At 41.2% G+C, this 17,513-nt stretch overlaps 1 protein-coding gene across 4 annotated transcripts in view; it reads right to left on the minus strand.

The window, feature by feature from the left end:
• Nadk2 (NAD kinase 2, mitochondrial) overlaps positions 1 to 17,513 on the minus strand; it is a 41,095-nt gene that overhangs the window by 9,046 nt on the left and 14,536 nt on the right. For 3 of the 4 annotated variants that reach the window (XM_028875612.2, XM_028875614.2, XM_037209395.1), the window contains exons 4-8: positions 16,698 to 16,779; positions 11,315 to 11,398; positions 9,804 to 9,940; positions 4,150 to 4,228; positions 1,096 to 1,161 (exon numbers count right to left, since the gene is read on the minus strand). In XM_028875612.2, the coding sequence (XP_028731445.1) occupies positions 1,096 to 1,161; positions 4,150 to 4,228; positions 9,804 to 9,940; positions 11,315 to 11,398; positions 16,698 to 16,779 (448 nt within the window). The remainder of the gene's footprint in view (positions 1 to 1,095; positions 1,162 to 4,149; positions 4,229 to 9,803; positions 9,941 to 11,314; positions 11,399 to 16,697; positions 16,780 to 17,513) is intronic. The other variant, XM_028875613.2, reaches the window with a different exon arrangement.

A 17,513-nucleotide genomic window follows, 5' to 3' on the forward strand; every position in this document is an offset into this window, starting at 1 on the left:
AATATTGATTAAGTGAAAAAATTAGAAGGAAAAAACATTCACTTATCTGCATGCCTATCTGCTAGTCACCTCCTTCCTATCAATACAGTAGTGTTTCAGACGCGGGCTCACACATTTTCTAACAGTACTAACTCTGCTCTTATGGAACCTGGCACACACGGTGCTTGCTCTCAGAATTCAAACAATTTCATCTCCAGGTGGGTGTCATTCTTGGCCCCTGGTTCCTGACATAACACCATCTACACCTAACTCTTTGTAATAACCGGAGTTGCTGCTAAAGTCTTATTTAAGCTATATGCTAGTATACCATTTTAAATGGTAGCAGGCCAACAGACAAAAGTGTAAAGAAAACCTTCCATCAATTCTGTATCAGCAGACAAAACTAAGAATATCAAGGTATAATTTCTTGAGCAGTTAGCATGTTTTAGAATTTTCCACAAACACGAAAGGAGTTTTTGGACACCAGCACACTAGAGTCGTCTTTAAACACTGAGTGGATGACAGGAAGACCTTCTGAAGTCTGTAAAAGCCTACTGTGTAAATTCTACCTTAAAATAATGGTGTCACTCGCAAACAGTAGACTGTTTCTTCGGCAAATTAAGAATTTAAACTCTTAATAAAACACGGGTTTTCAGAATAAGTTATTAAATAAAATAAGTTATTGAACATACTTGCAAACACTAACACTATAGTAATTTATTTCTCGTTCTGATTCCTTCAACTTCTCCAAGCTCCTAATATGAGTTGTGCATGATATAACGTCTGTCCTTACTGTTCTTTATAAAAGACAACAGTCCTAATATTCACCTTTAGTCTAGTGCATGGGTCAGTTATTCCTTCCTCGAAAAAGCACATTAGAAGCCTATTATGTACAGACAAGTCAGCAAGGTCCCCAGGTCTACTGAGCTAGAACAAAGCCGAAAGGAGAGTGGAGAGGATCAGAGAGAGTGGGGGACAATTACAGCCAGGTGAGAGATGCTGAGCCCAAATGATGAGCAAATTTAGTGTCAATCTACATGCAGGTTTATTGGGATTAGTTAATTCACAGGATTTTTGTTTGGGGGTGATTATTTTTAAGGCAGCAATAAAACTCACAGTCCCTTTAGATTGGGTATACTTCTTCTTAAATTGTCCACTGCTACAGCCCAACAATAAGGCATTCTAGGTCAGAACAGACAGAAAAGAAAAAACACGGGCTTTTAAAATGTTCTTCAATCCAAGAACATTGAAAGTGAGGCAGGAAAAACATTGCTGCGCTTCATATTTTCCAAGCAAAGCATGTAAGGTTCCAGAGCACAGTAAAAGCCTCAACCCAAGTCTGGGACCAGGAATAATGGGCTCAAAGGACAGTTTTGCTTCTAAATAATTGCATGACCTACGCAACTATCTGACCCTTCTGGACCTCGCTGCTCTTGCAGATAACCACAGCTTCCTTCCGCATGGGGCTGCTCTGAGAGCAGGAAGTAACCATACGATATACACAGCTTGATGGACAGCAGAGAGCAGACATTTAATGTGTTCATGCTCTTTTTGCCTACGGGCCCCATCACAGAGTCTTTAAAAATTAGCCCTAAAGCCTCCAGAACAGTAACACCATGTTCAACAGCCTCAAATGGAACCGCTGTTCCCTTATCTCACTAAACATCTGAGGAGAGACATCCAAGAACAAAAAAAGCAGCAGACATCACCCTGTGAGACTTCACTGACTCCCGGTCTGCCCTCTGGTCCCAATTTCCCAAATCCTCTTCTACATGATCTCTTCAGTAACATACTTGCAAACACTAACACTATAGTAATTTATTTCTCGTTCTAATTCCTTCAACTTCTCCAAGCTCCTAATATGAGTTTTGCGTGATATGACGTTTGTCCTTACTGTTCTTTATAAAAGACAACAGTCCTAATATTCACCTTTAGTCTAGTGAATTTCACAGAGTATGCAGCCACCAAGGGAGCAGCTTGCTTTGGCGAGCCACGCCTTCCCCGTAAACAGAGTGAGGTAAAGCGCAAATGGCTTCCCACAGTAAACACAGACTCACAGCTCTTTCTGACTTAACGGACACTCTATGGTGCCTTTCTCATCCTCTCCTCCTCTTCTACACATCAAAACCTATTATCATCTCTACATTGTGTGAAATTTGACACGCAGCATGAGATAAAACTTTCTGGACACATATCTCATATGTCTTGCTATGTTAAAATAAATACATTTTACATGTAAGTTATAAATTTCCTGTATTTTATTTCTTGAAAGAATATTCTAAAATTTTAAAAACTTACATTTTTACCAACCTCACCTTTTTCAAGCATATCTTGGTATCCCTAGTGACTTACACATGGTATGTAATAGGCACATAATACATTTTTATTAAATATTATACACAACAAAATACAGTAATTCAAAAGAATTGTTCAAATAATTCTGCCTCATTAGTCACTATTTTAATGTAAACTGTACTCATGATATAATAAAGCTATTTATTCAGTATTAGCTGGAAGGTGGATGTCACTTTTATGACAAGAGAGTTATGACGAACCTGTCATCATATATCCTTATGAAAGGATGTAACTTGCAATAAAGAGAATCAGCAGTGGTCCATACATTACAACTAGGGATTCAACGATACAGCTCTCAAAGGGTCACGTGGTTGTGATAGCAGAAAGGCAGGACCTGAACTTGCCTCCCATTTCTGCATCTAATTTATACAATCTCAAACTGGGGGAAACATGCACAATGGATCACAGTGAAGCTGACCATTCCTTGGTGCTCATTTCATTGCAAGGAACCATGTGCTTTCAAGGCTGGAAGAAAACGTTGGTACTTCAAAGCTGTTATAGTTAGCTATCAGAAAACACATTCATCAGTAATAAAGTATATTCTATATGTTTACATTGAATTAATTTTTGCTAACAATGGTGATGTGTGTGTGTGTGTGTGTGTGTGTGTGTGTGTGCGCGCGCGCGCGCGCACTACTGGGAGTTAAACCTAGAGATTCACACATGCTGGGAAAGCACTCTGCCATTGAGATGCATTTCCAGCCCTTAATAAAGACATTAACCTTGAACTGTCGACACATTTGCGTTTGGGTTACATTAAACACTGAAAAACAACTATGTAGCACAATCAAAACCACCTTATCTGAAGCTTACACAGCAAACAAGGTGCAGACGTAAAATAAGGGGTGTCCTGCAACCAACCCGCTGAGACTGGTCCAAAGTATTAGTACCCCAAATGACAAAACTGAGGGGAGACGAAGGAGTTATGATTAATTTGATAAGCGGAAAGCCACAACAGCAAAATGCAGTGTGTGATTCATAACTAGATCCTGCACAAAAAGAAGCAAATAAACAAATCAGCTTTAAAAGCACTAATAATTGGAGACATTTTCCTCCACTTGTGTATGTATGTTTATGAGTATGAGGCAGAAGGGGAGAGAAATGTATGTGTGAGAGTGTGAGAGAGATATGTTTGTAAGAATGTGTATGTATGTAAGAATGTGTATGTGTGTGAGAATGTGTGAGATGTGTGTGAGACATATGTATATAAGTGTGTGTGTGTGTGTGTGAGAGGATATGTATATGTGTGTTGTGTGTGAGAGGTTTTTACTATGTTGTGAGGGGGAGGGAGAGGGAAGGGAAGATAGAGGGTGGGAGAGAGCCAAGAGGAGGGATAGGGTTTCACGATGCAGCCTAAGGCAGGGCCTCAAGCTCCTGAGCTTTGAACTGTCAGAGGCCTCCCAAGCAGCTGGAGTACAGGAATGCGCTACTACACTCAGTTTTAGAAGAGAAACTTTAATACAGACTACTTAAAAAATGTTACCACCTGCAAATGTATGCCGAGTACCTCAGTCTCCTGAGCCTTTAGGACCAGTGGAAGTGCAGTAAGGACTCTGAGGAGCTGCTGAATGTGGAGGTTCACAAAGTTTTTCCTCAGAATAGTCTACTTCCTTAGTACCAGCATATGTGACGGCTTTGAAAATAACTTTATTAAATAATAATTTCTCTTATATACTACTATATAGTATTATAATATATACTATTAATTACTACTGCTATAAGCCAGGTTGTAGAAATTATCAAAACTGTATGAAACTATCAAAAGAAGTACTGAAACGCTGAATTCCGCATTCCCAATCACAATCGTCAAGGTACCTGGATGACAGACTCTCCCCAATGAAGACTTCATTGAGTGCTCTCACTGGCAAAAGCTGAGGTCCCGAAGCCTCGGAGCCTGCAGGAGAAGATGAGAGATCAGAGAGAGAGTTCCTTGAATTTCAGAACTATTAAAATAAACAGCGCCTAAAACTCCAGAGTTTGAAAAGTATTGGATTCTTTTGGATTGGACATAACGAACACAGAAGCATCTTAAACTGTTCATAAGCTAAAGCCTGAAGTCACCTAATCTCTACCAACAAATCAAAGCTCTGTCTCTCTAGCTGTAACCCTTGAAGTCATGTTTTAAGTGTTACAATATTAACCGAATTTTACCTGGAAAGAACTAAAGGAGGAGCTGACCACACTCATATAAAAGCACCACTCTGGATTTAGGGCACAAGTTCCTTGCATGGTTCATACTGGAACCAACCCAGAAGGATCTAGCAATGTCAGAGCTGCACCTACAAAGTCTCACTAACACGACTGTGCCAACATGAGCCACACAGGGACAGTGACAACAGACGTTCCAGGGTGGACGAGGAAAGCCCTCGAAGCCTCAACCTACAGGAAGAACTATAGGCTATAGCACGAATCTTAAAGGGTCTTGTTAATAAAAAAAAAACTCTGGAGCCAGATATGGGGTGAACGCTGAAAGATCAGAAAAAAAGAACAAGCCACATCCAACCTCACCTCGCCAGTTCCTCAGCTGATCTTGTTTCCTCAAACTGGAAGCCTCTGTGTCCTCATCCGAATGGGTCTCAGCTGAACTGCTGCTAAAAGCTAAAAGCTTAACAAACTTAGTTCCTGGTTCTCACGCCTTATATACCTTTCTGCTTCCTGCCATCACTTCCTGGGATTAAAGGTGTGTGTCACCATGCCTGGCTGTTTCCAGTGTGACTTTAAACTCAGAGATCTGAATGGATCTATGCCTCCAGAATGCTAGGATTAAAGGCGTGTGTGCCACCATTTTCTGGCCTCTATGTCTATCTAGCGGCTGTTCTGTTCTCTGACCCGAGATAAATTTATGAGGGTGCACAATATATTGGGGGACACAATATCACCACAATAGGCAACTAAGGAACACTGAGAGCAAAGAAATAGTCTTTGCCAGAGAAGAGAACAGCAACTGGTTAGCTAATACCAAATGGTTTGCCCTGAAAACACACATTAGTAACATTATACAGTTATATTTAGAAATGCACATGTGTATACACACACACACACACACACACACACACACACACACACACACACGCATGTAACAACCATTAATGAAAAATGAGGCCATGTATTTGAAAGAGAACAAGGAGGGTTGTATGCGAGAGTCTGGAGGAAAGAAAAGGGAAAGGAAAATGTTCCAATCTTGAAAAAAAAAAATATTTTAAGTTAAAAAAAAAAAAAGAATGAAAGGAAACAGCGCTTTCTTTTAAATGAGAAAAATCTCAAAAACGTTTTTAGAAATGAAAATATCAGAAAGACATGAGCACATCTTCCTTCCACATCTTTTGTTTAATCTGTACCATTCAACTAAGTGTTCTCCATCAGCACAGTAGTACTGGAGGAGTAAACTTGACCTTGTCACTTTAAAGAACGCCCTCCCCTTTCTGTCGCTGGTCAATTTTCAGCTGGAAATGCCATCCCCATGCCCATGTCCTCAGCAGCACTGGAAGTCAAGCGTCTCCCACGGGGAAGCAGTGTGGCAAAAGTGTACTTGTCTCCTCCTTCTACACTTTCTCCTAAGTCAACGCTTAGCCAGTCCATCCCCGCTCTGGCAGCAGCCTCCAGTCTCTGGTTATCCCTGCCATCCCGAGTTCCCGGCCTTCACCTGTTCCGTGACATCAAACACCAACACCAATGATCTGACACAGTGCACCTATCGCTGAGAAAATGTAGGTCAGAAAAGACACTGTGCTTCTGTCTTGCTATGTACGCCTGTCTGTCTCTCTGTCTTTCTCTCTGCCCGCCCTGCAGTCGCCACTCCAGGTTAAGGCTGGAAATGAAGCCTTCTGCTAACCCAGCAGAGAACCAGCAAGTGAACTCTCCAGTCCCAGGCACACCTTCCAGGACTGTGGTTCAACTTGACAGTTTGACTGTCACCTCCTGAAGAACCCTAACCTAGAACTAACAGTTAGGATGTTTCTGGATTCTGAGCTTCGAACCCTGTGAGCTTATAATGATGCTAAAGATTGGAGTAATTTGTTGCATAAGATAGAGATCTAACTCACATTAGACACTGAATACACTGATGAGCCAAATGTCACCAACATGACCTCTGACTTCTGATCTGCTTATTACGTAACTCTCCGTACATGTCGAATATGGTCTTTTTCTCATTCCTTCTGGATTTTAACCTCCTAAAGGGACTGAACAATTCTTTCAGCTACACAGGGTTCCTGTTACAGTCCCTAACGTTCTCTGAGTAGCTGCTGTTTGCGGGCCTTGTCAGCTCAACATAAAGAACCTGATACACTGCACCCCAGGAATACAGGGACACACCACCACACCTGGCCAAAAGCCATATTCCAAAGATTCTATGTTTAACTAAATTTTATTGCATTCGATGCCATAACTCAGTTTAACTTGATATTATCCCAATTTGCTTCAAGACAATCTCATATTGACAGATAAATAATGCTAAAAATTTATTGTTTAGATTATTTTCCTTAAATAAAGTAATTATTAATGCAATTTTTTACATCTTCATCCCCATGGATTCTCCACAAATGTTCAACTGACAGCAGATATCCAACAGACATCATTAGTACATGTGAACTCCTATCATCACGCAGTTTTCTTTGATATGGACTTAACTTCTACCTGTGTCTATTTTCCTCTCCATACCATGTGTTTTTTTGAGTTTGTTCAGGTTTTTATGGGGGTGGGGGAAGGGGACAGGGTCTCTCTTTTATATAGTTCTGGCTCTCCTGGGACTCACTTTGCAGACCACACTGGCCTCAAACCCAAACTCAGAGAGATCGACCTGCCTCTGTCTCCCACACACTGTGATTAAAGACACCCGCTTCTACACTCAGCTTCATATCACATTTTTAAATATCTGTGCTTGCTGAATTTTTGTGAAGTAAATTAAAATTTCTTTAATCATATGCTTTTATTTTTCATGCTAAACAACTACCAACTCTTAAGCAGTTAAAAACTACCCACTAATAATTTGTTTCTATATAAAGATATTATGTATTTATATAAAGATACATTGTATATAATGATATATAGTATATAAAGATACAAAAATATGAACTGAGTATCAATTAACAATGTTCTATTCAACACAATCAATTACAAAGTCATAATTGACACAGACAAATGGTAAAACTAGTGGCAGAGACTGCTGTGGTGTGTAATTATCTCATATCACCTTATTACCAGACTATCTAACTGATATAATTAAAACTTAAAAAGGAAAAACAAATCAACCCACCTTCCCCTTTGAAAGTACACTGGTAACAAAACAGAAATGTGTGTGTGTGTGTGTGTGTGTGTGTGTGTGTGTGTGTGTGCGTGTATGTGCGTGTGTGTATGTGTGTGTGTGTGTGTGTGTGTGTATGTGTAACTTTTAACAAAAAACCTAGGCAAGGATGGGTCATACTACATAAGGCAAAAATGTCATTGGTTCAAAGCTGCATAATTTCTTTTGAGTTCAAAGATGTAGTCTTGTCATACACTGAAAAGCAAAATTATCAAATGTATTTATAATCTCAAACCTATTCCTGTATTCAAAAACCCAAGTGTGAGTTTTCTAAGCAGTGTTTCCTGCTGACACACAGAGAACTTAAGTTAGATATCCAGCACACGCCTTGAAACGGACAGCTCCCAGTTTCCTTTGAAATGCATCTATTAAAACTAAACTCTAATCAAATCCTCTAAAGCAGTCCCTTGACACAGCGAATACCATGCCGTCAATCCTAACAGTGACAGCTGTAGGGTTACAGGGACATCAGTGTCTGACGCTGCTACTGACAAACCGGAACCATCCTGAGTCCAGATCCTGAGTCCAGACACAGGACCTGTCTATCAGTGATCTATCCCACCTCCTGCAAGTCCCACTCCCACGCTTCTGACACACGCGGGCTTGGGGATTTACTATCACTACTTACGCTAAAGATTTCTGAGTTCTTTCAATTCACATGATGGCCTAAAACTTTGAGACATTTTCTTGGGTTACTTTACTTCAGCCATGTTTTGTCGCTTCCCCGCATGGTCACCCATCAGATGTTCATCCTGGATAGTGAGCTCCAACTTCTGGAGGGTGAACAACTCATTTCTAGGTATGATCTCTGGATGGCTTTCTACATCTCTCAGAAGATGTAACTACTGATGAAAAGAAGAGATTCAGCATCTTTTGAAGATGTGGTGCTTTTCATGGTGGGGTGTGCCTGCAAGTGTGTATGTAGCCCGAGTGTGAGTGAGCAGGTGCGTGTGCGGGTGCAAGCGTGCACGTGAACGGGCCTGTGGAGGCCCCAAGTTTGAGTGCAGGAGCTCCTTTGGTCTCTCTCCACTTTACTGATTGAGGTGAAATCTCGCAAGTGAAGCTGGAGCTTGCGGATCAGAGATAGTCTCGCTAGTAAGCTTGTGCCAGCAACCCTGCCTCTGCCTCTGAGTGCCGGGATCCAAGGGGTGTCACGCCGGCGCTGGGGATCCAAACACCATTCCTCACATTTGAACATAAGTGCTTCATCCACTAGGCCATCTCCCCAGCCCAGGAGAAGCTTCTTTTAGTGAAGGATAAAATAAAATTTCTAAGCTATGATAATTAAATCTTACTTAATAATTAATAGAGATTTTCAAAACTAGTTAATAGAAAGTGAATGATTTTTTAAGGAAAAAAGAATCTTTCCAATGTGACATGAAATCAGACCTTAGAAACAGGCTAAAATAACAAAGCTATCGGTCACCAAGACACAGCAGAAAGGAGGTGCAGTAGTGGTGGTGGGGGGCGGGGGTTAAGACACTGTTCCTCAAGTTTACCCAGAAAATTTTCAAAGAGAAGGAAAGAATCTTTTTATAATCGTCCATGGATATTCCTATTGTGATTTTTTTTTGGTTCCACATAAGTTTTAGAGTTACTGAAAACAATAAGAAAATATGACACAATAAAAATCCATAAATTTAGAGCGAAGCTGAATATTCACTTTAACCCTCAGACAGAACAGCTGCAAATTACCATCCGCCAGGGTTCTCCTTAATGTGCTTTGAACAGAAATCTCAAAGCTGGATGCGAAATTTTCCAGCAAGAACGGTTTGAATCAACCGTGACAACAAACAGAGAGTAAGAGAGTGACTCACACACTAACTACAGACACACGTACTTACGAGCTCTCCCTCAGGTCAGCTCACTCGGTCTCTCCTGCTTCCTTCTGACTTGTCAAAGGTCTTTCCCTAAGAGTCAACTGTCCTGCCGGGCCTTAAATAATCCATCCCTAATCAACTACTTTTCAAACCTGTCCTGGAGACAGTTCATCTGGAAACATGTTCTACTCAGGTTCTAATTATAACAACAACAAATAATTAAGCCAGCAAAAAGTACTTTTTTAAGAGTTACTAGTGGCACTAAAAGCAAATTAAATGTAAACTGCTGCTTCAAAAACCTAGAAGTTAAACAGTGCCCACCCAAGGCTACTGTCCAGTCCACCTACTTCCGTCATCGGCTCTTTTGACGTTAAAGGCTCTGCTGTGCTGATTGAAACTCAGCTGCTGTTCATGAAGGTCCACAGGAATGGGGTTTATGCCAGTCCCTTCCAGATATAACCTGATACGCTGCCTCCACAGCCACCTGAAAGCAAAGAAAGGGAATTTACAGTAAAATCAAATACACTGAAGTAAGGATTAGACATTGCAATAATCCTAGCAAATTAAAAACGCATCGAGAAGCTAATTATAGGTTGAGTATGGTGGCATATTTATGTCTCTAATACCAGCCCTGGGGAGGTTGAGGCGAGTTCCAGGCCAGCCTAGTCTACAATGCTAGTTCCAAGACAGCTAGACCTATATAGCGAGACCCTGCCAAAAAGGGGGAAAAAATGTTTAAAAAAAAAGCAGCTAATTATTCCATGAATAAATTATAGCACACACTCCTGAGGCCCACAGGTCCCTACCAAAAGACATGTGTGGATGTTTACTTCTCTTTCCAATGTCTAATAAGCTTATATAAAATCTACAAATAATCTAAATTAAAATCTTAATAATAAACCACTAAATTCATAAACGCTGGACATCAGCATGCATTTGCTCAGCAAAATCTATCACAGAAGGCAAACAGTACCCCACTAAGGTGAATGTATTAGATGAACAACCCCTAAAATTTCAAAATGGTGATTCATTTTGCTGTTGTTTTAGGTTTTGTTGTTGCTGTTGTTGTTATTGTTGTTGTTGTTGTTTGAGACAGGGTTTCTCTGTGTAGCCCTGGCTGTCCTGGAACTCACTCTGTAGACCAGGCTGGACTCGAACTCAGAGATCCACCTGCCTCTGCCTCCCAAATGCTGGAATTTAAAGGCGTGCACCACCACTGCCAAGCAATGGTGATTGTTTTTAAACAATAGGAAAAGAGATTAAGAAATGGCAAGCATGAGTTACTTACTACATCTAAAGACATAAATGATAATTCAAAATGTGGGTCCCCATGCTTTCATAACAAGCACTCCCGCCCACTGATCCATCTCTCCAGCTCTGAGAAATAAGTTTTTAAAAATCTCATCCCACTGCTTAAAAAGCACTTCATAGATAAGACAAAGATACTAAGAAGTACATCCTGATTGGATTAAACATATAAGCATCCATTCATTATCAGTTAAAAGTACAAATATAAAACTGATTCCTCAATTTTACCGAACAGCTTGAACTATCTTTCTACCAAATGCCAAGAACATGTATTAGTGATAAGACTTTAAATAAAGTAGAGTAACTTCCCTCTGGCTGAAGGAGTAAAATCTTCATTTGCAATTATAGGTCGAGCAACAATTGTCACGTTTTCTCTTTGTTCTAACTGGACTAGGAGAAGGTAGGAGAGATCTGTAACTGACTCCTTGAATTCTTTACAGCTACTTTTGTAACAATGAAGTACCCCAGTTTATCTGCTTGTCCTCTTTTTGAAAGCATCAGCAGCACAGATTTATTACAGAATCAAATCCGAAGAATAAGAACTTCCTACCTGAACTCACCACGAGAGAACTTCTGTAAGGCTTCAGGGAAGGAATGTGTGTATCGAACAGGCAGACATAAATGACCTTCAGACCTGCGATGTCAAGGGATGTTCGGGTGAAATAAAGGGTGGAGGAAAGTGGGGAAAGGAGAAAAAATTCAGAGCATCACCAAACTACAAAAATTAGAGACCAATTTTTCTAAATTTCAACCCTAAACTTCATTTCTGCCACAAATTGTCTGTACTTTCAATAACAACAACAAAGACTAAACCAATGATAGTCTACAACCAGCTTTAACAAAACAGAATTACACCTATGTTTCCACACTATGATGAAACCAATAACAGCAAAATTCTGCTACCAATCACCTTGCCAATTTACCCAGTGGTCGAGTGGGATCCTTCCCCATACCTCTAAATTACTTAACTATTAACTTCAGATAAGTCATTTAGGATTATTTCTAAAACTGTCATGAGCACCAACCACACAAGGTTATTCTAAAGAATCAAACTGTGAAATGTGTGGAATCAAAATGTGAAAGGATTTTGAATCACTTAAGTTATCCTTAAGCAAAAGAACTGAGAGAGCTTATCCCAAAATAACCTTTCACTTATTCAAACTATATTAAGGATGAACTTGAAGGAATTCACAGACTGACGCGGAAGACAACTGAAAAAGGACTTGCAAAGCTGCAGAGATGGTTCTGTGGTTGAGAATTATGTCCTGCTCTTCCAGAGGACCAGAGTTCAGCTCCCAGCACCCACGCCAGATGGCTCACAAGCAATCTGTATTCTAGTTCCGGGGCACCTAACAGACACCTTTTCCTGATTCTGATGGCCATGAACTCACATGACTATATCCCACACAGACACATATACATAATTAAAAATAAAATCTATAAAATAAATAACTGAAAATTACCAAGTGGAAGATTCCTTTTAAGTAGCTACAGGACACTGACAAGATATGGCGCCTAATGATATCCAGAAATTTTCATTATCCTCATTCCTGTGGTGCTCTAGTCTTGAAGGAAAGGCTGAGGAGACCTCGCCAAAAAGAAGTCTTGATAAGAAACTATTATATTATAAAATGTAAATTAATGAGTAGAAAAAGAAGTTTTTGCAAAGTACAATTAAGCAATGTCTCCATCTACAGAGGTCAATAACAGATAGAACCTCATTTTTTTAATTTTTTGTTATTGTTTGGTGTCACAGACTGCTTACAGGTCTGGGTGCTGAGACTGTAAGCCTGGTCCACTTGAACTACATCCATCCTCTAGGCTTCTAAAATGTGTATATCCACTAATACTTTACACAATGTTTACTATATAAAAGGTAACACAGTCACTTGATGGAAAACATCTCCTTAAATGAAGTACAAGTCTAAACTACTGTCCACAGAAGGTTACACTCTCTTAGGAGGTCATACACTCAGACACTAGCTTGGCCTCCAGGGATCTGAAGGCCTGACTTAGGCTACTTGATACATTTCTCAGGCTGCTTAAGGCAGGCAAGCTAGTGCCAGCTACAAGCAGGAGGTCTCAGTTCCTCTGATGCGAGCCTTCCTTCATCGGGGTAAGTACACTGATGTCAGTATCATGGTAACTGACCAGTCAATAAGCAAACCAACACAGAAGCTGCAATACATCACTTAGAACATGGCTTAGAATTTGCAGTATCACACCAGTTCCCTGGCCTCACTGGCCAGCCCTGACTGAAAAAAGAGAGCAAGATGGCAGCCACACAGAGTGGAAATATTAGGATACTAATGAAGGCTGACTACTATGACATTCAAAGCTAATTATTTACCAGGCTCAGGAGAGTGAGTGCGGAAGACAGAAGAAACCAACTGAATAATATTTTTAATTCAGACTGAGTCCATGTGAGCTAGCCATCTTAAAGCTAATGTTTCGGACCAAAGGAAACCCTCAAATGCCTGCAGCCCCAGATGACCTTTGACTTCATGACAAGGTACTAATAAATACAGCTTTCCCTTTTCTCTATTTTCTATTTAGAAGAATAGATTTTTAAGAGTTCTTTGTTTTGTCTTCTTGCCTCCATAGCCAAATCTAAGGCCTCCAATGTGACAGGCTTGTGACTTAAAGCCAGCTTTTCAAAGAAAATACAATTCAACCATAAAATCATTCAAGTTAACAATCTCTTATGGTAATGATATAAAAATAGGCTATTAAGAACTGCTAATACCTACATACATCAACACTGAAGAAAAACAAAGGTTAATTACTAAACTAATGATCTTACTTTCTTAATCTCAGAGAACATTAATTCAGGTGGGTTGAAGGCCTAGGCCTGTTCCCTACGATCATTTAAATACATTCATTCTTCAGATGTTTCCTGAATACTGTGTTTAAAACTACGTTAATGTTAGAGAAACTGAGACTCAAGGTTCTATACTGAAAAGAATTAATTGGGTAACAGCTGAGACAGGCAGAAAAGGCAGGAAGAGGTTAGTTACATGCAGTCTGTGCAGGGAGTTGGGAGACCAGCTGAGGTCTCTGAGGCTTGACTACGAACTACAGCAGTATATTTTGACACGCCATCTTGAGGGAACGAACGGCCACGGATAAGCTTGGCCCGAGCACAAGCACACTCTTGGCAGCAGCATACAAAAAGCATGAAAATAGCACAGGCCTTCTGGAGAGCTCCCTCACTCCTTCCAATCATCTACTACCTCCTATGTCAACAAAGGCTCTGGCCAGAGCCAACACTCGTCTGGGTAGGTCTCCAAGCAAGGTGTGAACAGATGCTCACATGGTTAGCGTTCACTCTGAGCCTCTTCGGAAGATTCTGGGCTGCTCCGGGCAGTTTAAATCCACCCATGCACTTTTTTCAACAGAAGACTACACAGTGCCTGTGACGACGTTACAGATGAAACCAGAAGAGCAGAGAAGCAGCAGATGGCAAAAGAGCGTCTATCTTAGCTAAGGGATTTGCAATGCACCCTGAAGATCACAGGGGAACTGGAAAAGAGTTTAATTAAGGAGCAACTATAATCAGACGTGCACTTTAAAAAAAGACCAGGAGTGATGTGTAAATGTCCCCCATAGGCTTCTCTGTTTGAACACGTGGTTACTAAAGTATTTTCCACAACAGCCTATGAAGGCCTGAGCGATGTTTAGCAGCAGTGAAAATTGTAAGAGATGGACTCAACTGTGTCTTCTAGACATGGCAGGTTCTGGACAAAGCCTGTGCATGATCAAGTCAGACTATCTGGCATGGAGTGAGAGGGGTTCATGAGCCCTGGGTCTAATTCAAGAGCTATGGAGAGTTGACAGCTTCTAGGAAAAGCAGAGTCGGATTGCTATTAGTGTGTGGCTCCTGGTGGGTCAACCACACTCCAGTGGAGAGCCCCCATAACCAGAACTATATGGACAGCACATATTGAAATAAACAGGTTAAAAAAAAAAAAAGTCAGATTGTTGAGGGGGTGAGGGAGGTGAAGGTGGATCTGGAAGGAGTTAAGGAGAATATGAAAAAAATTCACAGTATTAAAATTGTCAAAGGATTTAAAAATTTTTTTTGAGAGGAAGAATCAAAGGCAGAATTCCTAGAATTTATTCACAGTTTGGTGAGGAAATAAGAAAGTAGTCACAACTCCATCACAGGTAATGGTTCCATTAACCAAAAATGAAGCAGAAGAGAAAAGCAATGACCATTTGTAGACAAGCTGCTTTTTTAATACATCTGACAAAAAGCCAATTTGCTAGAACAGCATGGAAAAAAAAAGAAATGAAAATAACAGGAAATTGGGACAGAAAACAGGAACCAGCAGATAATGAAGTCTTGTGGTTCATGAAGGTAACCATCTGTGGACCATTTCCTAAGATAAAGAATCTAAGTGTTAAAACTTAAAAAAAAAAAAAAAATCCAAGGAAAGGTAGGGTGGGTTGGCTGGGCTCATCACAGTTAAGAACCAGACTTATTCGGCGGCATGGGGCGTCACTGTAAGACTTTGAGACAGTATGAAGCATCAGTGACTGCAGCGGGCGGATTAAGGATAAGGACGGAAGCAGAGGATGTTCTAGACAATGAAGACAAAAGGTCCCAGAATACAATCTATGAAAACAGCATTATAGAACTGTGACCAAAAATAAGTCCCTTTAAAGAAACAGAAATCACAGAGGTAGGAAGACAAGAATCTTATAAATGATATGCTTAAAACCCCCAACCCAGAGAGACAGAACTTACAGTGTCTGCTGGGTTCAGGATGTCGCTTAAACAGTATCAGTGAACTTGTTGAGGACAAATCCAGAAACGGCTCAAAAGTTCAGAGCTGGGAAGTGAGGACGCAAGCTACGTCTGGGGGCTCAAGAGAACCGAAAGGGGCAGTAACCAAGATGCAGAGCGGCAGGAAAGGCACAGGCCTGGGAGAGACTGCAGGCTGAGAGGGATCGGAGGGAGCGGAACCTGTGACAGAAGGAGACCTCCTCCCTTCATCTCCTCTGTGAACATGGGAGGGCTCACTCAAGCGAGAATAGGATGCAGGAGCATACAAAAGTGAGCAGGTCCTCCTGAGTGGGGAGACGGGGAGTGGGGTGAGATGGGAAGGCTTGGTGTAAAGATCTGCGTGAGTGGCCAAGACTCTACGCTGGAAGTGTCAGCAAGTCCAAGATTCTAAGACTTTCTTTTCTAGGTGATTTTTTTTTTCAAGCCTAATATAGGAATAAATAGGATGACAGACAGGTGGATCTAGAATTGAGCAGAAAGGAAATTATTTAAAAATATTTATGCAGCCATCAAAGAAATAAATAAAATGGAGAAAAACAGAGAAGACCTGAGCACCAGATACTAAAGGGCAGATCTGCAAGGGGATAAGACTGGTATTAAGGTAAGAGAGTGTTCCTAGAAATGAGACTGTGGAGGTGGGAAAATCCAGACGAATTTTATAAAGTCCAGTTATGGGCATGGCTCTAAGTGGCTGGAATAAAGAAAAGAGCACGCATCTGTAAAGTTGGGAAGGAAAAACAAAGGCTTTCAGACGAATGAAACCAATGCAGAAACTCCACCAGACCTGACTGACCACAAATGTAAAAGACAACCATAGGAAGGGTAGACAGGAATCAGTTAGCAAGGGTCTTGGCAACCAATCACTTGATTGACCGCCCATTTTATCACCGAATTGTTTTTGGAACATGTTCTGATGCTCATGGTACCAGGAACAAAGATAACTCTAACATCATGTACTATGGCAAAATCCCTGAAGCAACAGAGCCCCACATCATGACCACACAGAGACAATAAAGAACAGATTCCAAAGTTTAAGATTCATCAAAAACAGGCAATGCACAAAACAAAGCAGAAACAGCTGCATGTAGGATATTTAAAAATCAGTTCTACAAACCAGACACAAAATAAACGTCTTCTCGCTTACCGTTCCGGATCAGTGTTGACCCCAATGACAGGTTTAAGTCTGTCCAAAACTTTACTCGCTGCCAGAAGCATCGTGCCGTCACCTGACAGAGTATGAGACACAACCAAACTTGTCTTAGAAAGCAGTTTTAACATCACTTTGAAAACGGGTCGTTTTAACAACCACGCCTTCCTAGCTGACTGACAACAGCTTCCCCTCCACCTACTCCATCTCTGTACTGTCCTGAGCTGCTGTACTCGGCCACACCTGTACTGAGTCGGGGCCTGCAGCACTGTGCTGGGCCTGCTGTGCTGATCTGGGCCTGCTGTGCTGGGCTGGGCTGGGCTGGGCCTGCTGTACTGGGCTGGGCCTGCTGTACTGTGCTGGGCTGGGCTGGGCCTGCTGGACTGGGCTGGGCTGGGCCTACTGTACTGTGCTGGGTCTGCTGGGCTGAGCTGGGCTGGGCCTGCTGTACTTACTGTGTGGTGCCTGTTGCACTGAAACAGGATTTCAACAGTGCCAAGACTGGCACAAAAAAAAAGTGTTCCCATTAGAAGGCTGTCCTACAGGCCGCCCTGCACACCTGGGTGGCTGGAAGAATTTCTCACCTCAACAACACATCGAATGACAATAATGTGACCCAACTAGACATCATTGCTCTAATCCCAAACATGTCCTTCCCTGACCGGGTCCAACGATTTATGACATTTTAGTGAAAACATATCCAACTTTAATATAGTCTCTCCAACAACTACTTTTGATTTAAGGCTGGATAAAATGGCCACTAACAACAAAAACCAAAAAAAAAAAGTACACGTTGCTGCACTGGGACCAAAC

This window comes from Peromyscus leucopus, chromosome 11, assembly GCF_004664715.2.
Source record: "Peromyscus leucopus breed LL Stock chromosome 11, UCI_PerLeu_2.1, whole genome shotgun sequence".
Lineage (NCBI taxonomy): Eukaryota > Metazoa > Chordata > Mammalia > Rodentia > Cricetidae > Peromyscus > Peromyscus leucopus.